The following is a 23,861-nucleotide window of genomic DNA, read 5'->3' as shown; positions in this document are numbered from 1 at the left end:
TCAATAAAAGGAAAGAGGAAAGGACTGAGAAATTGAACATGGGGTTGGCTCAGTTCAAGATTTAAATATATTGCCTCTTTTGATTACCAAAACAACTTGGTTAGGTGCATGTTATTATTCATATTTTATAGATGAAGAAACTCAGAGTTTAAGTTTCCCAAGGACAGAATGTAGTCAGTAGGAAATGCCACATACTTTTCACTTCTGAATGTTACATAACTGGACAATATGTGGGGAGAGTGTTTCATTATAACACAACCTTTAGCAGAAGCTATAGGGGATGGTTGGTGACAAGAACTACAGTTCATAAGACAACCAGCTATCATTTGATTTGGTGTAACTTGTGTACCATCCTCCCTATCCTGCTTTACCCTTAGCAGTTGACTGTATTTCCTAAGAAACTAAAAGCAATTAGAAGAGAATTTCTATAAAGCCATCAACATCAAATCAACCAATCAACCTATTTATATTTGAACTTAAATACGCTGCCTTTTTTCCACTACATGGAAAGTATGGAATCTGTCTATGCTCTAGCTGAAGGCTAAGCTCTCTACTGTGTACCACAGCCCATGTTTTCATATACTCAAGAATATTGCTTCTGAAGATACTCACGTTTTCCTTCCTCATCACATTTTCCCTTCATACTAGTTTAAAATTTTTCAACCAGTGTGTACAGTCAGAACTTTTATCTCATAACTAAGCAGCAGTTTAATAAGACTCAATATTGTTCACAATTTTGTTTGGTTAATGTCTGCTTAAAGAAACTGAGAGGATACAGGACTGTTTTTGCTAAGATCTCTTCTAGTGCTATAATTCGAGGTAATTCTAATAATAATTGTTAATATTTAGAGTTCTGTTTCTAGACTAGACACTGTGCTAAACACTTACATGCATTATCCTATTTAATTCTCACAACAATCCTAAAAGAGAGGTACTATTATAATCTTTATCGTATAGATAAGGAAAGTAGAACTTAGAACAGTTAAGTAATTTGTCTGAGGTTACATAATAAATATAGCACAGTAAAATTCAAACCTGACTTCACAATTCATGTTATTAAATTGTTACACCAATTTTGTAACCTCAATTGCATGCACACTACTGCAGATGTAAAGTTACTATGTCTTTATAACATTTATATATTTAGTATCAATAAATTAGATACAAAACAAAATTAAATTGTTATAAAACCCACAATAATTTTTATCTCAATATGCAACAGAATTCACATTACACATCTTTTCTTTAAAAAGATTTATTTATTTGAGAGAGAGAGGATAGTGCAAGCGAGGGGAGGGGCAGAGGGAGAGGAGGAGAGATAATATCAAGCAGGCCTCACACCCAGTGCAGAGCTTGAAGTGGCACTACATCTCACAACCCTGAGATCATGACCTGAGCCAAAATCAAGAGTTGGATATTTGACTGAGACATCCAGGGGCCCCTATTACACATCTTTAAAGAGGAAAAGTTTTAGCATACAGGCACCTTGGAAAAAGATCTAATTTAGTCCTATGATTTTAGAGCTAAGGGCAAAAAATATAGTTATCATTTTCTGTCCAGGTTTTTAATAAAAAATAGTAATGTCAAATGAAACATTGTCATTTTATAGTACATTACATCGAGAAATCAAGTTATTGAATAATAAGTTTCTATTACATCTCAGCCATCACGTATATATCTTTACACATAGAGAATGGATATTAAGCAATCTTGGAGTAAAATATGGAAGAAAAACTGCTTCAAGTTTGTACTTAGTAAAGCAGAAATATGAATAACTCTGTATTAAGATAAGAAGCATTTATAATTTGCATTTTCTCCCAATGAAATAATAAAGCCAGTGTGCACCAGCTTGGCATTTACTTAAATGCTTATAAAAAGTTTAGGGACTGATTCTTAAAGTTGGCTGAATATTGGAATTGCCTCAAGAGTTTGAAAAATACTGATGCCTATGATATAAGGTAGGGCCTGAGCATGTATTGTTTTAAAACTTTTGGTGATTCTAATATGCAACAGTTTGAAAAACACTAGCTTAGAGAACTGTTAACATAACTAAGGAGGTCAGTCTTCAGCTGAAGGCCTTCCCATGACTTGATTTCAGGGGATATATTGTTATTTTAAGTATCTGATAGGTGTATCTACCTTGACTACAAAATAAATAAAGGAAGAGATTTTCTATTTTATTCATCATTGTCTCTTCATATCTGGAATAATAAAAGGCACATAGTAGTTGCTAAATAAATATTTTGAATGAACACATGATTGCCTTATACTTCTTTTACACCACTATCTTCTAGTAGATACATGAACATAAGAATGCAAAAGATATTTATTGAAAAATGAATGATTGAAGCAGTTGAGATAAATGTTTAAAGCAAACTGAAGACTTACATGTGCATATTTAAAAAACACATACATATATAAATAGATCAAAAGTAGAAAAAGAATATACAAAAGAGTGCAACATTTAGCATAGAGAATTCACTGAGTTTTCCAATATTCTTCACATTCTTATACTTAGAAACAAGGGTACCCCTAAACAACTAGTACTTTAGCTAATATTCATAAGCCCATGTACAGATAAAGTTAATTTCTTTTAAAAACTGAATTACAGCTTAATCTTGATAAACATGTCAGTTTTCAAAATTCAAGTAAGTAAAATTTTAGCACGCACCATAATAGCTTTTATAGGTGTATTAAAAAATAAAAAAAGATTGTTACTGGTTAAAGTATCTGGTACCACTTTTGTTATTTGCTCTCAGTTGAAACCTATTAGTTTCTTAGCAGTCTTACACTGATAAAAAATTACTTTGGTACCTCTTTACATATGTGTTTTATTTAGAAAAACGTTATTAATAAATAGACTTCTTTTTTAGAAGCTAGATTCTTAGATATGGCTTCATTTACCAAAGTTCCACAAGTATTACATTGTAATTTTTAAATCAGTTAGTATCTTAGACTACGAAACTTTGGTTTTTTTAAAATTAGCATTGGTTGTTTGATTGTAGGTTTGTCACCAAAAAGTACTGCTTCGCTCTCCGTGGTTGGAAATCTTTTCTGATATATCAAGGGATATTCCTTCTGAAACTTAAAAACGAGGTGAGAAATTAGAGGGTATTTTACATTTATTATCCTAGCTGAAGCCAGTGTTCAATATTTTATAAGAATTCAGGGCCTTTCTCCAACATGTATTTCAGAAGTGAGTATACTTTCAATTTATCCTTGCCTTTCCCTTTGCTTTCTCATATATGAAAGGTATAATGTAAGATTTCTTAGATCCAAGTTAGCATTAATATTCTAGGATTCTCTTCTGATGCATTCTCCTCCTAAATTCCAGATCTTCTTCCTTTCCATTTGTAACACCTATGAAGGTCATAATGATCAAATATTTCATATTTGAGTATCTCAGACCCGGAATTAAACTTGCCAGAATCATGTTGCTACTGGATTTTGATGGAGATAAAAATTCTAAATGGTAAAAATGAGTCACTAAAAGTTATATATTATAATCAAAATATTTTAATTGCTTTCCCAGGCTAATCGAAACTATAATTATAAGAAGTAAAGAAAGAGTATTTTTTATTATTATTATTTAAATTTCAGGATAAAGAGTAAAGCCAGGCATGTAGGCTATATAGATAGCCTATATAGTATCTAAAATCCAAAATATTAAAATGAGAAATTAGATTCTAAATGTTATTAAATAACAATCAGCAACAGCATATTGAAAAATATTACATGATTGAGAACTTGTTCATTCTCTTACCTGTTTTAGTTTTTTCCTTTTCTCTTTTAGAGGCAAACTCTTGTTTTTAATAATATTCTCTAAAAGTTCTGCAATTGCAGCTTGTGAGGTAGACACTTTTTGTTCATCAAACTCCCGAGCACTAATCTGCTTGCAGTATGAATACGTTGGCAAAGGAACAATCAGTCCATCTCCAGGATTTTTAATCTGTTGTGAACCAAGTGATATAGTCCAAGTCATTAATTCTGTTCATGTCCCTATTTGCTAAGGGTTCTTTTGATGGGATTTAGTATTAATTTCCCATCAAACATTCAATACTTTCAGAAAACTGTATTATGCAGTACAGTAGCGATAAATCCCAGAATCTAAATCCCAGGCCCATAATCTACTAGCTTTGTAGCCTTCAGCAAGTTATTGTACTTCTCTTGGTCTGTTTCCTCATCTGTAAAATGGGGATTACATGAGATAATGTATATAAAGTGCTTAGCACAGAATATGTATTAAAGTCATCCATCATCATATTGCCTTTAACCATGTATTTTATTCTTTTAACTACAAAACAATAAAATATCAAAGTGATGTTTTAATTCATTTTAAAACATTAATGTTCCGACATAGTAACAGTATTCATCTACTGTTTTTGAGGTGTAGAAGCATGAGCAGATACTATATCATCTGCTGACAACAGAAGGAAATTGTAAGGATAATTATGATAAGCCAGGGCAATATTAGAATGGTATATATGGGAAGAAACATATATGTGAAATATATGTGCTGGGCAGCCAAAGATTGAAAATAAGACATCTTGTTTTTGGTTACTCAGTATTCCTGCTCTCCTTCTTGTAATAGTCGCTTCCCATTCCAGCTCCACTATCCTCACCCCACCCCCCCTTAAAGATTTTATTTATGTATTTATTTGAGAAAGAGAGAGAGTGCGAGAAGCAGAGGGAACAGGACAAGCAGATTCTGCACTAAGTGTGGAGCCTGATGTGGGGCTCGATCTCACGACCCTGAGATCATGACCTGAGTCGAAATCAAGAGGCAGATGCTTAACTGACTGAGCCACCCAGGTGCCCCTTTCCTCACTTTTTTTGAAGAGCAGATTCTTCTCTAATCTATGTAGAGCCAGAGTATGGCCCTATCTCCAATGCACTCACCCTCAACCACCTAAAGGGCGTGTATTTAGCCTAGACTGAGCCAGAGTCCATGTGAAGAACTTTTAAATTGGTAGGTAAAGGGGTAGTTCTTTGCTCCTTTGAATTAAAAATGAAAGTCTGTGGCTTAAGAGCTTTAATCAGCCGTGTGCCCCCTATCATGTGAAGGAGCCATTTGTTAAATATAGTACCAAAATGGAAATAAGAGATGAAAACAGTTTTATTGCTATTTGAGTCCCCAGATTCTGTCTATATTCCTTACTTTTAGAGGTTATTTATGTGAGCTAATAAAGTCTTCCTTTTTAATTAGACTAGTTTGAGATGAATTTGCCACTTGGAACTGACTAATGCAGAGAATTTTAAGATTTACAATACATACATAGCCCTTTTTTAAGTAGTCAAGATGTTTATCCACTGCAGTCTGTAAGTAAGAGGGTACTTGAAGAATTTCCTGGTGATGATCCATTAAGAAAGAAACTAATCTTGCAGCAAGAAGCTCATCAAGATCCACTTCTTCAGCACAGCATAGCACACACCGAGAAAAAGTGTTTATCATCTAGAAACATATTAAAAGATGTGAATTTAAAACCCTAAGGTTTTATATAAATAAGAGTATCAGTAATTTCTGGGTACCATGCTAAAGTACTGAGATAAAGTGATAAGCAGACTTCAGCTTAAAAATGAGGACAATTAATTACATTAGAAAGGTAAGAATATGTTATTCTTTTTAAAGTACTTGTTAAGTATTTCCTTAATGTAATTCCAAAGGATTATAAAGGGCTTAGCTTTTTCTTTAATTTTGTCACAATTTTATTGGTAAGTACCATGGGTTCCATTAGTATCATGTAGATATATCACTTAAAGAATGTCAAAGAACAATGACTTATTATATTAAATTAACCCCATAAAACACAAACTAGGAGAGAGAATACATAACATGTAAACATTAGTGGTTATGAGGTTGGTACCATTTAGCTTTTGGAATTCTGGAAAATAGCTTTTAGCCCTTATTCCATCAGTCTTGAAAGACAATTCATACATACATTTTTCAATTCCATCATAAGTTGTTGTCAAACCCTGGGTTAAATTTTGTGTTTCAAAACTCATTTACTCTCACTCATATCCATATTACCCACTAAGTATAAGACACACAAACACACGCCTCATTCTAAAATAATTAGTTATCAGAATTCTAAGTATTTAGCACATGATAGATGAGGAACATATTTATTGAATTGAAACATTTTTGGTTTTATTCCTACATGTCAGACATCTCTCCTTCCAAGACAGTCCTCAGCTTTTTATTCTTCTCTCCTAGCTTTGTAGAGCTCATTTATTTTCAAAGCTCCAACTACTACCTCTCTCCAAATAATCTGCCTTCTGCCCTAATCTTTACCAGGCTCATGTTTCTAATAGTCTGTTGGATAAATTTCACTTGGATGTCCTATAAACTCAAACTCAAAAGGTATAAAACTGAAATTATTTCCTTTCTATTCATGTCTTTCAAAATATATTCCTCTACAAACTTCTCTATGCTTTTTAATGGTGTCACGATTACTCAAGAATAATTCTTCCTCTTTAGATTGGGTCTATCATTGCTAAAGAACTGTCTTTAATGAGTGGAAGAATAGAGCTCAGTTCCAGATTCCTTGCTATAAGAAAATCATCTGAAGCTGCACTGAGAAAATGGCAGCTCTTGAAAAGAGAGAGCGAGCGAGTGAGAGAGAGATCAGATACTATTTTAAGAGTTCGTTTCCAATCAATATCTGTATAAAATGCTTCCACCCTCATCCACTACTGCTTCACAGTAGTCTGTCCCAATTTCTTGCCCACAATGATATGCTATCCTAATTCACGTATTTCATCAAATACAACTTTCCCACCACCACAATATTTCTATTAATTCTCTCCTTTACAAAGTTATAGTGCCCTTATGCTTTTAACTGTGCCTATATCTCCTCTTTCTTCCCCACTAAACAGAATTGGCACAAGGTAATGGAATATGGTCTGATAATCTGGGTCAATCACTATGATCTGTTAGGAGTGAAGAAGCAAAGTGCTCAGACAAGATAAAGATCAGGATATGAAAATTTAGCATACTGGGCACAAAGGATTAATGCTGCAACATTCTGCTACTAGGAAAGATACTTTTAAGAGCTTTTCTATCCCAAAAATCTAGGATTTTGAGATGACAGTATCACTCAAGTAGTACTTTTGGATGATTTGCTTTTCTTTTTAAATTTATGAGCCAAGGCTTATTCTTTCCTTCAGAAATCAACTTACCAGTGATCTTGTACCCATTGCATCATGAAGTTGAGGCATATCAACATTTTGACTCATTCGGGAAATCATGCGCATTAAAAGTTGAAGCTTTCTACGATTTGGTGGGGGCAGTAACAAACAACATAACTGTAGTGCATCGATGGCAACCTTCTCTAAATGAGGTTGTAGCAAACCTAGAAGACAAAATTACACCCCACCCCCGAAAAAAATCATCAATGACTAGTTGCTTTCAAACTATGAGCATACACAAGTACATAAAGAATACTGTTACATAAATACTAGAATACATTTTAACTGTCCCTAGAAATTTCCACATTCCTCAAAAGCATGGTAGATTCTCATTACTTTCTTCATACCCTATGTGAGTATTAATATTCTTTATATACTACAAATAAAGTGACTCAGAATAAGTTAAAATGAGGTAAAAGAAATAAGGGTTTTAGTTAAGTAAAATAAATCTTGGTTATGCCATGACAAAGTCTTTTACAATAAAAACCTTTCCTTTTGGAGGAAAAATATAAAGCAGTTTCAGAGAAGAAAAGACAGGTAAACAAAACAGTTAGTAAACACTAAAAGTTAATATTACATGCATTGAAAGCATCAGCCTTACTTTGTGTGCCAGTCCACACAGAAGAAGCTGGAGGTAAAGAATTTTCTGAAAGTTCTATTGTACTTTTGCAGAGTCTCTTATTGATTGTGGTACTAGACTCTCCGAGTTCACTTTCCATAGCTGTTTGCACACTTGTGCTGCCTTGTCCAAGATTTGGTTTCATGATAATTTCAGCCACTGGCATATTGATATAACTATTCCTTCTTGTACTACTTCTTAAAAGTAAACTCTGAGATCTACAAAGCTGTTTTGACTTGCATTTCCCATTACATAACTCCTCTTGGTCTTGAACAGTCAAAGTAGAGGTTCTCTTAAAACCAACACAGAGTGGCTTTTGATTACTTTCCTCTGAATGAAGATTCATTAGGGATTCCTGTTTGGTCTTAGACTCTAAAAATTGCTTATTATTTTGTTCTTCTATATTCAGAACAGATTGATGGAAGACACTGAAGACCTCTTTACTTGAACTCCCTGGTAAGTCTATAATTCCTTCTAAAGAATGGCACTTTGGTTTGATGTTAGAGGATAGAACATGCATACTACTTAAGCCTATTAAATTATGACAACTTCCTCCCATAACGTCATTAGCACTGGCTCTTCTATTTTTAAAATTAACTAGCTCCATTTTCTTAGCACATTTTTCTTGAAATCCTTGATCACTTATCTGCAGTCTCTTAGTAGTATCTGATTCTTCTTTGTTTTTGTCTTTATGAAGCAGACTGAGAAGAAGACACTCAGTTGATTTGAAGGAATTCAAATTGTTTAAGCGAAGGATTTTTGAAGACTGTGGATCATCTTGGATTTTATGTATCCCACTGGGTCTATCTGAAACTGTGATGTAGCCACAAACAACTACCAGGAAATGAAACAAAAATTAAGATGCAACTGTGTGACAGTGGGCAAAAATAAAACAAAAACAATAGTAAAGTTAAAAAAAATAAAGCATCACTACAGTATATATTGTTAGTACAGTACAAATAGCAGTTGCTTAATTCAGAAGCCACTTAAATAGGACACATGCAACATTCAGTTACAAAGTGCAAGACTAGAGGTTTTCCAACTTGTGATAATAAATAACTTTAAAGTTTATTTCAACAGTCTAATTAAATTATAATTGAGTCAAATACATTAAAAAATAACTGTTTTCAGTCTACGAGTTATTAGAAAGCTCTTAATTATAAGACAACTATAGTATAATAAAACTTGTATGTTTGGCCTTTGTCTCTAGTACCTGATATAGTGTTCCTAAGATGCTTGGAATTTCCAGAGTGACAGGAGTCTTTTGTTTTTCATAATGCACCTGTTTGAGTACATCTGAGTTTAAGCTAATGAGGTGACTTAGGGCTGGACTTGCTTAGAAGTTTGGAATTTTCAGCCTACCTCAGAACTCCCTGGAGGAGAGGAGGATGTGGGTTGAAGATTGAGTGCAATCACCAATGACCAATGATTTAATCAATCATGCTTATATAATTAAATCTCAGTTAAAACTCTGAAGTAACAAGGCTAAGGGAGCTTATGGGTCCGTGAACATATGGACATGGTTGGGAAGATGGCATTCCTGGAGAGGGCATGAAAGCTCTGCACAGCCCTTACTTTCCTATCTTGCCCTGTATACTTATACTTCCATATGGCTGTTCCTGACTTGTATCCTTTATAAAAACTGGTACTATGAGTTCTGGGGGTTATATCAATTATTAAGCCCAAGGAAGGTTGTGGGAACCCCCAAACTGGTAGTTAGTTGGGCAGAAGTCTGAGTAAGCCTGAGGACCTCATTAACACGTGGTACCTGGATGGAGGGCAGTCTTGTGGAGCTGAGCTCTTAATCTGTGGAGTTTGCATTAACTCTGGATGGTTAGTATCAGGACTGAAGGATTTTGTCCCTAACTTGTGGGGTCTAATCTAACTTTGGGTAGTCATTGTCAGAAATGAATTGAATTGTAGGACACTCAATTGATGTGGAGAACTGGTGTTGGAATGACATATTTGAATTACTGGAAAACAACATAACAGGAAGCAGAGTATTCCTAAATTTTAAAATAATTCATAGCTTGCCACCTTCTTATTTATCTACATTTTTAGATCTTTTAAATTATGGGAGACTTGAAAAGGTTAATAAGATAAATTTAAATAGTAAGTAAAAATCCATACATACCCAAAATGCTTACAAATAATTCATAATATTCAAAGGTAAGCAGAGGTTCAGGGAGATCTAGAAAATAATCTGCTATTGTTCTGAATACATCTCGTTCAAATCCAACATAAGTTGGATTATTCATATCATTATTTCTTGGCCCTACGAAACAGAAGGCAAAAAAAATTGGCAAAATGTATCTTATTTTAAATAAAAATTTTAAATATACCTGTAAAAAGGATAAAACCTGTATTTCATGAAGGAGCTAAGTTAAACAAATTGGGTCACAATTCAAAAATTTAAAGAGTTGTGCACATCTCATTCTTCCTCGTTATGTTTTCATTAGAAATATGCAAGCAACTACTAGCATTTTGTTTTAATATTTATATACCTGAAAATTGTATATAAGGCAAAATTTCAAATATATTTTAAAGTATTAAGGTTATTTAATGAGATTTTATTACAATTCATTTTATAAAACAAAGAATATTTAGATAATGCAAATAATCCTTCTAAATTATCTTTTGTAAATTTACATTTTCATGAACAAATTTTACCTAACACAAAGCATGCCCTTAATGAATTTAAATAATGTCTTTATATTGCCATTTCATTAGCTTAACATTCTTGAAAGAATCATTCCTACTCATTATTGTTTTACTCAGAAATAGAAAAAAGTGAAGCTCAGAGTAACTTGCCTAAGATGAAAGAGACATTGGTGGTAAAGTTAGAATTAGAACTTAGAGCAGTGTAAGTGAGAGCTAGACCCAGGACCTTGAGGTCTAACAATATTTAAAGTATGCTCCATGGACTACATAATCAGAATCATCCAATGTGCCTATTAAAAATATAAGTTCCTCTGTACAGACCAGAATTTATAGAGGCGAGGCTAAGAATTACTGACTTAGAAATGTTTGCTTCTGGCTCACTAATTGAGTAGTTTCCAAACGCTGATCTGGGAATCTTCACTCTAAGAATCTTCTCTGTCGAATGAACTGAATGAAACCACCTAATGAATCAACTGAATCAGAATCTTTGGCTAGTTTCCTTAGTTACTGTAATATGCACTCAGGTTTGAGAGTCACTATTCTACCTTTTTTTTTTTTTTAAAGATTTTATTTATTTATTTGACAGAGATAGAGAGAGAGAGAGAGAGAAAAACAGTGAGAGAGGGAACACAAGCCTGGGCAGAAGGAGAAGTAGACTCTCTGCTGAGCATGGAGCATGCGGGGCTCGATCCCAGGACCCTAGGATCATGACCTGAGCCGAAGGCAGAAGCTTAACAGCTGAGCCACCCAGGCGCCCCACTATTTCTTTTCCTTTCCTTTCCTTTTTTTCTTTTCTTTTTTCTTTTCTTCCTTCCTTTCTTCTTTCTTTCCTTTCCCTCCCTTTCCCTTCCCTTCCTTCCTTCCTTCCTTCCTTCCTTCCTTCCTTTCTTTCTTTCTTTCCTTCCTTCCTTCCTTCCTTCCTTCCTCCCTTTCTCTCTCTCTCTCCTTCTCTCCTTCCTTTCTCTCTCTTTCTTTCTCTCTCTCTCTTCCTTTCTCTTTGTTTCTCTCTCTTTCTCTCTCTCTCTCTCTTTTTTTTTTTTTAAGATTTTATTATTTGACAGAGAGAGAAAGAGCACAAGCAGGGGGAGCGGCAGGCAGAGGGAGAAGCAGGCTCCCCGCTGAGCAGGGAGCCTGATGTAGGGCTCAATCCCATGACCCTGGGATTACGACCTGAGCCCAAGGCAGAAGGCAGATGCTTAGCCACCCACATGCCCCACTGTTCTTTCAAGTTAAAATCTTTCTCTTCCCAAACCCAAATAATCTATTTTACTTCTCTGTCTCCAAGCTTTTGTATTGTCATACAAATGTGACTAAAAAAGGATTAAAGAAAACAAATCACACACATTTAATAGCTTAAAGGCTAATATGGATTTACATAGAGCAAAATAAACATCTTCTTAAAGAGGATAAGAAATATTCTCAATATGTAGAATAAAAAATTTTGATAATCATTACAAAATTTTCTAAGACAGAAAATACACCTACTAGAATTAAAATACAGAATTTATAGTTAGAGAATCTAGGTTTGAATGCATAGCTCTTTATATTATCAGTAGACTTTCAAAAGACTTATTTTCTCTTCTAGAAAAAAACTGGGGATAATATATTAATCACTGATTCCTGTATGTCACAGGATTACTATAGGGGATTAAATAATAACTACAAGTCTAAATACTACCTCTGGCTAGATATATTGTTAAACTGGAATCTAGTAGATTATATCTTTGGTACCATTTAGGTATAACATAGACTGGTAAGAAAGGGAAGAGAAAAAAATCCTTCAACATGGGATGTCAGAGAAATCCTGAACGTCTAAGTATCGGAGTTGCTAACCATGAACCAAAGTATGAGACAGAAAGGCAGTTAGGTGAGGGAAGGTAGAAAGAGAAACTCAGAAATCGAGCTTATGATTAAGACCTTTACCTCAATTTGATAAATAAAATCTATCACTTACATTATTTACTTTATTGCTATTTATTCTGTTATTTTGTCATATTGACACCCAGTGGACAACAAGGGAATATATACCTATCTTGAACATTATTAATAAAATACTCATTTCATAAGAACTAGAAAAATCCTTTTATAACAAAAACTATAAAAATATAATTTAACTTTTGATGATTTATTTATTATTTATTTATTTTTAAGATTTTATTTATTTGACAGAGAGAGAGCACAAGCAGAGGGAGAAGCAGGCTCCCCGCTGAGTAGAGAGCCCGATGTGGGGCTCGATCCCAGGACCCTGGGATCATGACCTGAGCTGAAGGGAGACACTTAGCAGACTGAGCCACCCAGGCACCCCACTTTTGATGATTTAGAAGCATATATTTCTGGATATTTTTAAAATTGACTTTTAAAGCAATTAGGGTTTTATACTTGAACTAGGGTCTCAAATTATAAAAAATCAATTATTACTGATCATTATGGAAAAAGCTTGATGAACAAGATGCTAAAAAAATGGTTTGCTGATTAGTGACAGATTTTTTTTTTCCCATAAATATAAAAGTCCCATTAATATATCTGATGGGAGTACAAGCATGTCATGAAGCATCTCAGTATTGAAGCCTTGTATAATGGCAAGGGACTAAAGTAGATTTTATGCGACTTTATTTCTGATTGAATCTTTCCAGCTTGTAAGAGCTATGTTACTTACAGGTTGCTATTTGAATTCTAGAGGCCTCACTAAGACAACTGATGTAGGTTATACCTAAAAATTCTGTAAGATCCACTAGCCTATGATTTTATGATTTATGAAAACTGAACCATAAATGATGAGATTGAATTATAAAATCATCATCTGCATAGAAAAGGTTAAGGACTCTATTCCGCATGCAAGGAAATGTATTCAGTTCTACTAGATTGTCATTTAAACATCAAGAGAAACTGGCATACTTTATCAGGACCTCTACGAATTATTTTAAAAATCTCCTTAGTTCTTGTTAAATGCTATGAATGCTATGAATATGAAACATATATATATTTTGCTTGTTTAACTTACAATTTGCTAGGCACTTCATGGCAGATAATACCCAATGAGGAAGGTCATCTATACAAAAAAATATTTACAGTTTAGAAAATCACATTTTTATGACAGTATATTAAAATTTTATACTTACTATATATATAATTATATACACACACATATATGCATGTGTATATATATGCATGTATGCATATACATGTATATTACCAGGATTAAAAATTGTTTAACAAGACATAAAGCCAAAATCATATTTTAAAAGACAAGTTTAAAACTTATCTAGATCTTGAGTTTGATTCTTTCCATGATACATTTTTAGTTATCCCAAAATTGAGGATAAATTATTTTGGTGGGGGTTCAAAAATAAATTAATGTTCATCCTTGTCCCCTACTACCATGTTTTCTTTATCCTCATTTCCGTTCTAATTATAGCTATGCTATTAGAATATTACTGGTTTGAGTGAGATCTATGATTGAAATGACCTATATTTGAATATTAGGGTGCTTTCACAGTGAGGCTTACTTAAAATCTTTCATTTGCCACTAACTGAAACATGCTGCATAAAATCTAGTAGTTTTTTGACACCAATCAAAAAACCATACATACACTTGATTTGAAAAGTTTATGGTTATAAAGAACAGAAAGCTTGAATAAGATAATATACTATTAAGTATGTGATTTTAGGTAATGAAAGATGGGACTGGACCAAAGCCATATGCATATGCAACATGACTCTTAAGTTTTTGCTTTTTGTTCCTACAGTTTAAACCTTAAAGTTCTTGCCAACAGAAAGAAACTCAAGTAATGCATGCCAGTTAATTCTCCAGGCAGCAATTGATTATAAAAAATGAGTCAATACTTTGAGATTTATTGATACATTTCTTGAAATGTTAAGTTTTGTAATGCATCTGGCTTGAATTATATCCCTAATTTTTCCATCTTAGATCTAAAATCAATACATTATATAAATACATATAATACAAAGCCAGTAATCTTCAAAATATTGGCTTTGAGAGTTTGGGCTTATTTTATTGTGTGTTACCTCAGTTTTGCGTATATGTCTAAACCTGTGTAAATTTATATATAACTACTCACGTAAGCTCCAGGAAGTCATGGACCATTTCCCTCTTGTTCATTACTTTAGCATAATGCCTGGTACATTGTAGGCCCTCAGTAAAATGTAGTTATATGCATAAATACCACTTAGGGGTTAAAATAATAGTATGAATAATATTCACTTAAAATGATTACTAAAGCACCTATGATAAAATAATTTCCCCTTGATGCTCTCTCAGTTACAGTATTCTACTTTCTATATTTTTAGTCTTTCTGCACCCCCACTATAGCTGTAACCTATGTTAGCAAGTTTAAAAGATTCCAACTTCTTTTACTGATACCAACCTGATTTATCTTGTAGTATAACTATTCCATGTTTACTTGTATTGGTCATGTTGTACATTACGTATTGAGGAACTACTTGCTTTGGATTTATGAGTTCTTCTAGGGATGGCACACCTAAAATGGTTTGCAGGCTAAACAGAAGAAAGAATACAAACTTCTTTTTCTCTATAAAATAAGTGGAATAGGATATAAATATGAAAAAGTATTAATGGCAAACAGCGCCATCAGAATATTTCTTTTCTTAAACCAAACTTGTAAGATTTATACTTAGTATCCAATTTCAAATGTATTTATCTTAGTAACCTTGAAAGGATTCCAATATAAGACTCCAAACTATAGGTATAACTTTGAGTCAAAGAAAAACAAATCATACTGAAAACATTCTATTTCTACTGTGCTAGAACTATAACAAGAGAATTTATTAAGAAACACATACAGGTTAAATTCTAAGATTTTTTGCATTTGTATTATCTTGATAAAAATGTCAAATTAACATTCTAAACACCTTTGGAACTTGGTTAGAGCTTAGTTTTAGCTTACTAGATCAGAATAATATATCTCCAAACTTCTTCAACATCTTCCTGGCTTATTTCTCTATTATCAACTGAGTTTTCTTGATCTTCATTGATTATTTCATGGTTCATTTTCTCTATATTTTCCTGGAAAAAAATTACTTTGGTTTAATATATTATGCTCAAATTAAGGAAATATTGAACTGGCACAATTCCTAATATTTTGCAATTTTATTGGTAAACAGTCTACAGTGAAGCTATAAGCTAAGTATCACTTAAAGAAATAATGTTAACATATGGTAAAAGAGCTTTTTGGTTTTGTAGTTTCCCCTACCACCCTCAAATCAATTTAAAAAAAAACATGCTTAAATTATACAAATACTGTTTCAAGTATGTCTCATTACCATTTTAATTATTGTTCCTATGGGTTCTATGTTCTACCGTAAGACAATTTACACACATATTTTTGGAACACAATGTAGGTTAAGAGATTTCAGTATTGGCTTCAAATATTAAAGACTTACATACTTTTATTTATTTATTTTTAAAGATTTTATTTATTTATTTGACAGAGAGAGACATAGCGAGAGAGGGAACACAAGCAGGGGGAGTTGGAGAGGGAGAAGCAGGTTTCCCCACGGAGCAGGGAGCCCGATGTGAGGCTCGATCCCAGGACCCTGGGATCACGACCTGAGCCGAAGGCAGACGCTTTAATGACTGAGCCACCCAGGCGCCCCCAGTCTTACATACTTTTAATGATTTTATAAATAAGTACATGTAATTACCATGTAATTACATTTAAACTAGTAATTAGTAAAAGGGATGTTTTACCTGAGAAAAATGTAATCCAAGTTTTTTAGGAGTTCTACGAGATAAATTTCGTAATTTAAAAATGCTGTCTTTATCTTTGGAAAAGTTTTCTATGCTGTTTTTTCTCAGTTCTGGATGCCTTCGTGGAAGACTTTTAAGCGGAGAATTTGCAGGAAATCTGGTTTAAGAATAATATGCAATTAAGTAATGTAAGATCAGAAACAAAATTTTAATGCCTGTTTATCTAAAATAAAAATCACAAAAAGAACTGAATTTATTTATATTACCAAGGAATGAAGATTCTACATAAATAGATTTTCCCATTAAACCTTTAAAAAATATTTTAATAGTTTCCTACTTTCCTTAATATACTGTACATATTTTAACTTTATTATCTGGATAATTCAGAGTTATTATTGGTATCAATTCTGTTGAAGAAGAAAATGGTTCCATTTTCTAAATTTCTTTAACAAGTGATCTAATTTATATATATTTTCTGACCCTTTGTCCATTGTGCTTGTTCTAATTTCCAGACCTTGGTCTCTGTTACTCCTTTTGATTATAAGGCTTCTTTCCCCCTCCAGTGTAATAAAAAATATTTCAAAGATACAAAAAAGTACAGAAATATAGACAATATCCATGTATGTAATCATCAACTAATGCAATTGTTAACATTTTACTAAAGAGTTCTTTTTTTTGTTAAATCAAAGAAATTCTTTGCTTATTCTATTTCTTTCTCTCTTTCTGAGGGAAGCCATTAACTTGCAGTTAGTACATTTCCTTCTTGTTCATGTCTTTATACTTTTAATAAATATTCATAAACAATATATATGGTTTGGTGTTTTTACATTCTACAGTATCTTACACATTAAATATATGCATAAGTTTTTAGTGACCTCAGAAGTTCTATTATATTCCACAGTCCTAAAAATATTTTTTATATTCCTTCATAAGTGTTTTATTTTCATATTTAGGTATTTAATCCATGTATAACTTATACCAAGTTTCCATATACAGTTGACCCTGAAGATGGGTTTGAACACTTATACACAATTTTTTTATAAGTGCAATACAGTATTATAAGTGTTCTCTTCCTTATGATTTTCTTAACATTTTTTTCTCTAGCTTACTTTATTATAAGAATACAGTTTATAATACATGTAACATATAAAACGTGTATTAATTGATTATGTATGTTATTGATAAAGCTTCTGGTCAACAGTAGGCTATTAGTAAATTTTGGGGGGAGTCTAAGGTTGTATGTGGATTTTCGACCATGCAAGGAGTCAGTGCCCCTAACCCCTGCATTATTCAAGAAACAACTGTATATATGGGTTTGCTTTTTCAGTACTTAATTGTTTTAATTTACTTTAAGCCCAGATATCATATAGGGCAATTTTCCCCTCCTTGTTCACTTCAAAATTGTCTTGAACTTTTATATTACTAAATGAACTTTAGAATCTGCTTGTCACATTCTATAAAAAAATTATATGGGATTTTGAATGAAAATGCCCTGAATTTATATATCAATTTTGGGAAAAGTGACTTTTTTATGATATTAAGTCTTCTGATTCATCAACAGGATGTCCTTCTCCACTTATTATCTTCAATACAATTTTATAATTTTCTCCAGTAAGGTTTTACACATTTTTGGTAAAGTTTATTTTTAAGTACTTTATAATTTTGTTACCATTATAAAAGACTAGAGGCAGAGAGACTAGTTGAAGAATTACACAGAATTCCGGGTAAGGGAGGAAAATGGTCTAACAAAAAGAACTATCAGGGTGGAGAGAGAAGTGAACAGATAGAGAACTACTGAAGCAGTATAACAGACATGGTTTGTTAATTAAATCATATTTAAAGAGGAGAAGAAAGGAAAAGAATCAAAGCAACTACAGGAGAAAACAGTGCCATTCATCTAGGTATAGATATAAGAAGACAAAATTTAGGTTAAGACATGATATTGATTTTTCTTTACGTTATATCTGAAATGCCTAATGGGCAAAAAATGGGTCTAAAGCTCAGAAGGTATATTTGGGTTGGAAGTTTGAAAGTTAAAAGAAGAGTAGATGAAGACATGGCAAGAGATTGCCCAGGGAGAGAGGTGAAGTAAAGATAAGTCTAGGACCTTAAGAACCAGGAACAGCTAAAGGATGAATAACAGCAAAGGAGCTCACAAAGGTGACTAAGCTGTAGTTAGGAGAGGAAGGGCTGGTAGGTGTACTACAAAATGAACTATTCATATGCTTTTTATTGCAATTGACTTGTACAACATAAATCATCTTTGATACAGAGGCAAGAATCAACTTCTAAGACATTTCATTTGAAAAGTACTAATTTTGTAGAGAAAAAAAGCGTGGGTATTAGAATCCAAAACCTCGTTTAATGATATATGAAACAGAACCCTGTGCGCATGAGAGAAAAAGCAATTGTGCTGGCCTGAGGGAGTCAGAAAGGCTCCAGAGAAAGCTGAAATACAACTGACAGGAGAACAAATGTATTTACTAGTCTGACAAATGTCTACAGTGTTTCAAGGTAGAAGAACATATTTCAGACATATGTAACAAGATTAAATGAAGCATGGTCTCAGTTTCCTCATTTGTAAAAAGGAGCTAATATCTATCCTGTTTAATCCAGGGATTAAATAACATATAAATCATAAAGCAGGGCTTCTGATACATGGTAAACCCTTAATAAATATTCTCTTTAACCTATGTTATATTTCTTCTGTTATTTATTATATAAAGTTTGCTATTATTTATTTTATCACATTTATTCTTAGATTATATAAGATTATATGTTACTTGAGGGCAAGGACCTGTGAGGATTTGTCTTATAATTCCTCAATGAAACTAAAGATTAATAATGATCTGTTCTTGAAATGTTACAGCTTTCAGAATATGAAAAAGTGATATCTCACTCTATTATATATACTACTTAACATTTTAAAAGTTTTTTTAATTAATTAATTTTTGATGTAGTGTTGCATGATTCAATGTTTGTGTATAACACCCAGTGCTCCATTCAATACGTGCCCTCTTGAATACCCATCACCAGGCTAACCCATCCCCCCACCCCCCTCCCCTCTAGAACCCTCAGTTTCTCAGAGTCGATAGTCTCTCATGGTTCGTCTCCATTTTAAAAGCATTGATTGTGCAGCGATTAACTTTAACTTCTAAGTGCTTTTTTTTTTTTAAAGACTTATTTATTTATTTTGAGAGAGAGAGACTGAGAGAGAGAGCGTACATGAGAGCGGGGAGGGTTAGAGGGAGAAGCAGGTCCCTTGCCGAGCAGGGAGCCCGATGCGGGACTCGATCCCGGGACTCCAGGATCATGACCTGAGCCGAAGGCAGTTGCTTAACCAACTGAGCCACCCAGGCGCCCCTAAGTGCTTTTAATTGTACTAAGAGCAGTAAGTTTTATAAAGAAAACATTTCTTCTGAAGAAGCTGCAATTTTAGTAAAAGTATTATAGAAGTGGAGTTAAACTTTATTGTTAAGTAATTCAGTTTTGCAGTTATTTATCTGTTCAGTACCTGAATAGCTGACTGTTGTCATCAAGATTTTCTGATCCCCATCTGCCTTTGATATCTTCAATCACATGGTTCTTAAGAAATTTTCTAAGCAGTTGGAGAGTCTGTTGCCTTGTAACTTCAGGACCAAAATTGTTATTATTTCTTAATAGGTCATAAAGCCAATCCACTGCTTCTTCTGCTGTAAAACAACTGCCATATTTTTTAAAGTGTTGCCTGTGTTTTCTTAGAGGCATTCCCACTCGAAAAGATGTAGTAATTTCATTCCACTGCAGAAAGAATATATTTTTTAAAATATTAAACAACAAAAATTAAATATCTTACTGATTTGAAACAAATTAGACAAAGAAAATTATTCACATCTGATTACATCATAAACTTTCATGGTGAAATCATTCATCTTATTTACTACAGAAAATTTTATATCTTATACTGATTTCTCTTTATTCTAGCATTGTAATAATATTTCTTTGTAATAGTTTTTGACGAAAAGCACTTCATGGTCTGGCTGGCTTATTTAGGAAACCTACAAATAATGAAGAACTGCAATGAATCTGCCCTAGTCTTCAATAGAGAAAACATTCCTTTTTTTTTTTTACCTCAACTAATATTAGTAAAATGTTAGTAGCATTTGTGTCAGACACTGCTTTACATTCATTACTTCATTTTCATTCTCACAATTCTACGAGTAGGTACTATTATTATTCCATTTTCATATAAGAAATATGAAGCACAGAGAGATTTAATAATTGGACCAAGGTCACACAGCCAAGTGATGGATCCAGGCATTCAAACCCAGGTTTGATTGACTCTAGAACCTGCATTCATAACTACTATGCTGGCCAAACAAAATTCATGACAGGCAGTAGTTTTACTGGTAAAATATCTTTAATGTTGAAATACCTTACGTATTTACTATAGTATTTCTTATGTGAAGATTCCAATAGTGAACATAGAACAGAAGGGTAAATTAACTAAGCTTTAAGTCCATCGCATATTGAATAACAGAGATGTACCTACGTTTTAAAAAGCTACACATATTTTCCAAATTGTCCTCAAATAACCCAAAGTTTCAGGTTTGTGGCAGCTCTAACACTGGAGCACCAAGGTGGTGGTGGTGGTGTGAAATACACACATCACTCTTTAATTGAAAACTCCTATATTAGAGGCCCAGAGATCTGATTTGTAACCCCAAGGATGCCACTGCTAGCTGTTATCACTTATCTAACCAATGCGGCCCCGACACCCACAACCAAAATTTAAGAGTTGAAAACACAATAACTATTCTTTTCTTCCCACCACACCTCCCCATTTCATACATTTATTTATTCAAGAAACATATTGAGCTGTAACTTATCCATAGGATAACAGACTTTCACATACAGTATCCTCTCGGGATATCCTTTAAGGCGGGTGTATGCATTATTAGCCCGACTTTACCAAGGTGGAAACTGGGACTCAGGGAAGTTAAGTCACTCTCCTAATTCCACGTACCCAGCGGCACTGTACTCTACCGGATTGAGAATCTAAATGCACAAATCCAGTGACTACCACCAGTGGTTCCCGTTGGGTATCTTAACTATTCTGGGTTTAGTTTTGAAACGGGCAGCTGTTACCTAATGCTATTTCAATCGGTAGATCCTGCATTAAATTCTACAGGCCCAGCAAAACAAAGCTGCCACATTCGGGCTGCCCCCATTCTGACACTACAGAGTAACGGAACTCTTTCTAAATTCTTCTTGAATCCTGATGGGGGTAGAAAATCAGACGTGGAGAGAGGCTAAAATCGGAATATTCTATGACTTTCCAGGGCACGCCAACAACTGCAGGCACAGGAGTCGCTTAAAAAAGGCTGGAGTATGATGCGCCGTCCCGGGGACGCGACCCTTTGGACTTAGGGCTCACAGACACAGCCCAGACCCTCAAAGAAGGGGGAGAGGCGTGTCCTGCAAGGGCTTCCCAATGCCTGTTAATTGCCCCCACTCTCCTTTTCAGCGAACCAAGGCAAGGGGCTCTGGGACCCATCTGTCCGCCCAAGACGAAACTACGAACGTTCTCACGTAAAGGTGGTGGCCATCGCGGCGGCCGGCCCGTCTAGTTGTTCCGCGCTGTCTTACCAGTTTGGTGGCCCGATAAGGGCCGGGAGGCACACTCCGACTCTCCATTCCGCCCGGCCAGCCCGGAGGTCTGTCAGCGGCCCTCGCAGTGCATGGCGGCGTTAGGCGACACCGGAGCTCGGTGGTCCCGACGGCGGCGAGGCTAGGCACAACCGTCGGCCGCGCCGCCAATTTGAATAGCGCAGAGGGCTGCGCTGATTGGCCGCGCCTCCGAGTCACGTGGCGCGCCTCCAGGACCCGGCTGCAGTTGGTTTGCGCCGTGTTGCCTCTCAGGGCCGGGGCGCGAGCGGCGGACGGCTGGCACCGTCTAGTCAGCGCGGGGGCCGGGCCCGTGGGACCGGCTCTGGGCCTCACCCGGCTGTCCTGGAGCTGCTTCTCCTCCCTCTTGCGGTCACAGGCGAGGCGGAGTCGTGTTTCCACACTCAGAACCGGTGAGGCAGTTTAGCCACAGACTGGATGGTTTGGAGTCCAGGCTTTGGCTTAAGGGAATTTGAAATTTGGAAAAGAAAAAGGAAAACAAAACCCCAAGCCTTTTTTGCCTGGCCCTACAGAATCTCCAGCAGTGGTTGGCATGTAAAACAAAGCATCTCTGGGGCGTAGCTTTCACCTGACAAACCCCTTTTGTAAAGCTTCCTGGGTGTATGTTGCAGTGCTGACATCCTGGTACATCTTAGCAGGGGCCGTGATCCCGTTCTCCCCGGTGCAAAAATGTAGAATATCCCCTTTCCCCTTTAATTCCGTGGTAAAATGGAGCATAAGTAGATTTCCAGTAAGTACACACAATGAAGGGCTTGGGAAAGGTTATGTAAAACTTGCCAAATTGCTCCCCTGAAGAAAATCTACCGTCTTTATAAGAATCCTGGTTATGTTTAAATCATGATTATACACTTAAAAAATATCATTTTTCAAATGACATAAACTAAGTTCTGAACGTTGAAGAGACTTGCGACTTGCCCAAAGTTGCACATCTCCTTGGCAGAGGTTAGACTTCATACTTTTTTTTTTTTTTAAGATTTTATTTATTTATTTGAGAGAGAGAGAACGAGAGAGAGAGAGCATGAGAGGGAAGAGGGTCAGAGGGAGAAGCAGACTCCCTGCTGAGCAGGGAGCCCGATGTGGGACTCGATCCCCGGACTCCAGGATCATGACCTGAGCTGAAGGCAGTCGCTTAACCAACTGAGCCACCCAGGCGCCCCTAGACTTCATACTTTTAATAAAAGCTCCATCACCAGTCTGAACCTGATACTAGGAAAGCCTTACTACAGCATACTGAGAGGTTGCTTGAGTGATTTGAAGCTGTAGAATAATTAATTCGGAAATTAAACAGTAATTTAATAGGATACGACTTAGCAAAACGTCGAGGTAAGGGAAAGTGTTCTAAGGAAGAGTAGTATAAGGGTCTGCAGTTTATTTTAGCTATTGAATTTGAGATAATTTAGATGGAGATACATCTTTTCTGAACAGGACCAGTGGATAGGAATTTTCAAAAACCGCTTGGTAAACGGGAACAATCATCTAAATTTTGCATTTGTGTTAAGGAAAAGTAGAATGATAGATGTTATAAAATAATGAAAACTGTTGTTTATCTGGCTTTATGACATATTGTCCTTTCTTTTGCCTCCTATTTCCCTTCAGAATGACATGGGGATGAGAATGTGAAGCCAAATTCATTTTGCATTTTTGCCTAGCTTCTTAGTTGAAAATTATCTCATTACAGCCTTTGATACAGCTTAATATTACCTAAGTTTCTAAGACATAACCTGACAGAGGATACTATTAATGGCACAAAATTAATTTAAAATTACAAAGTATCATCTGACATTTTTTAGAGGATAGCCGGAAAAGTCCGGAAAAGTAAATCCAAACTTTTCATAAGAGAGTGGTTGGAGAAGTCCTAAAAAGGCATGCAACAAGATGTAGGTGTCACATCTTGAGAAAGCCTCTGGGACTCTTTTTTTAGGTGCTTTCATTGTGTCTGTGGACTTGCTTTACTTCACCTTCATGTTGACTGTTTCTGTAGATAAGAAAATATCTAAA

General features: G+C 34.8%; 1 protein-coding gene across 2 annotated transcripts; it reads right to left on the bottom strand.

The window, feature by feature from the left end:
* Positions 1-2,462: 2,462 nt before the first annotated feature.
* DEPDC1 (DEP domain containing 1) lies at positions 2,463-21,966 on the bottom strand. 2 transcript variants are annotated; one of them, XM_028102535.2, is made up of 12 exons: positions 21,825-21,966; positions 19,711-19,976; positions 16,197-16,353; positions 15,394-15,512; positions 14,854-14,984; positions 13,470-13,517; positions 9,942-10,082; positions 7,790-8,641; positions 7,180-7,352; positions 5,276-5,452; positions 3,764-3,949; positions 2,463-3,084 (listed from the first exon to the last, which is right to left on the bottom strand). In XM_028102535.2, exons 1-12 carry the CDS (start codon positions 21,870-21,872, stop codon positions 2,944-2,946), a joined length of 2,439 nt encoding a protein of 812 aa, XP_027958336.2. In that variant the 5' UTR covers positions 21,873-21,966; the 3' UTR covers positions 2,463-2,943. The 2 variants fall into 2 exon arrangements, with proteins under 2 accessions (XP_027958336.2, XP_027958337.1); XM_028102536.2 differs by lacking the exon at positions 7,790-8,641.
* Positions 21,967-23,861: the final 1,895 nt, after the last annotated feature.

Source organism: Eumetopias jubatus, unplaced genomic scaffold, assembly GCF_037043125.1.
Source record: "Eumetopias jubatus isolate StellerSeaLion01/CBP00866 unplaced genomic scaffold, mEumJub1_p1.0 scaffold_4, whole genome shotgun sequence".
NCBI classification, from domain to species: Eukaryota; Metazoa; Chordata; class Mammalia; order Carnivora; family Otariidae; genus Eumetopias; species Eumetopias jubatus.
The sequence above is the reverse complement of the archived record's forward strand: the minus strand, read 5'-3'. Positions and strand labels throughout refer to the sequence as shown.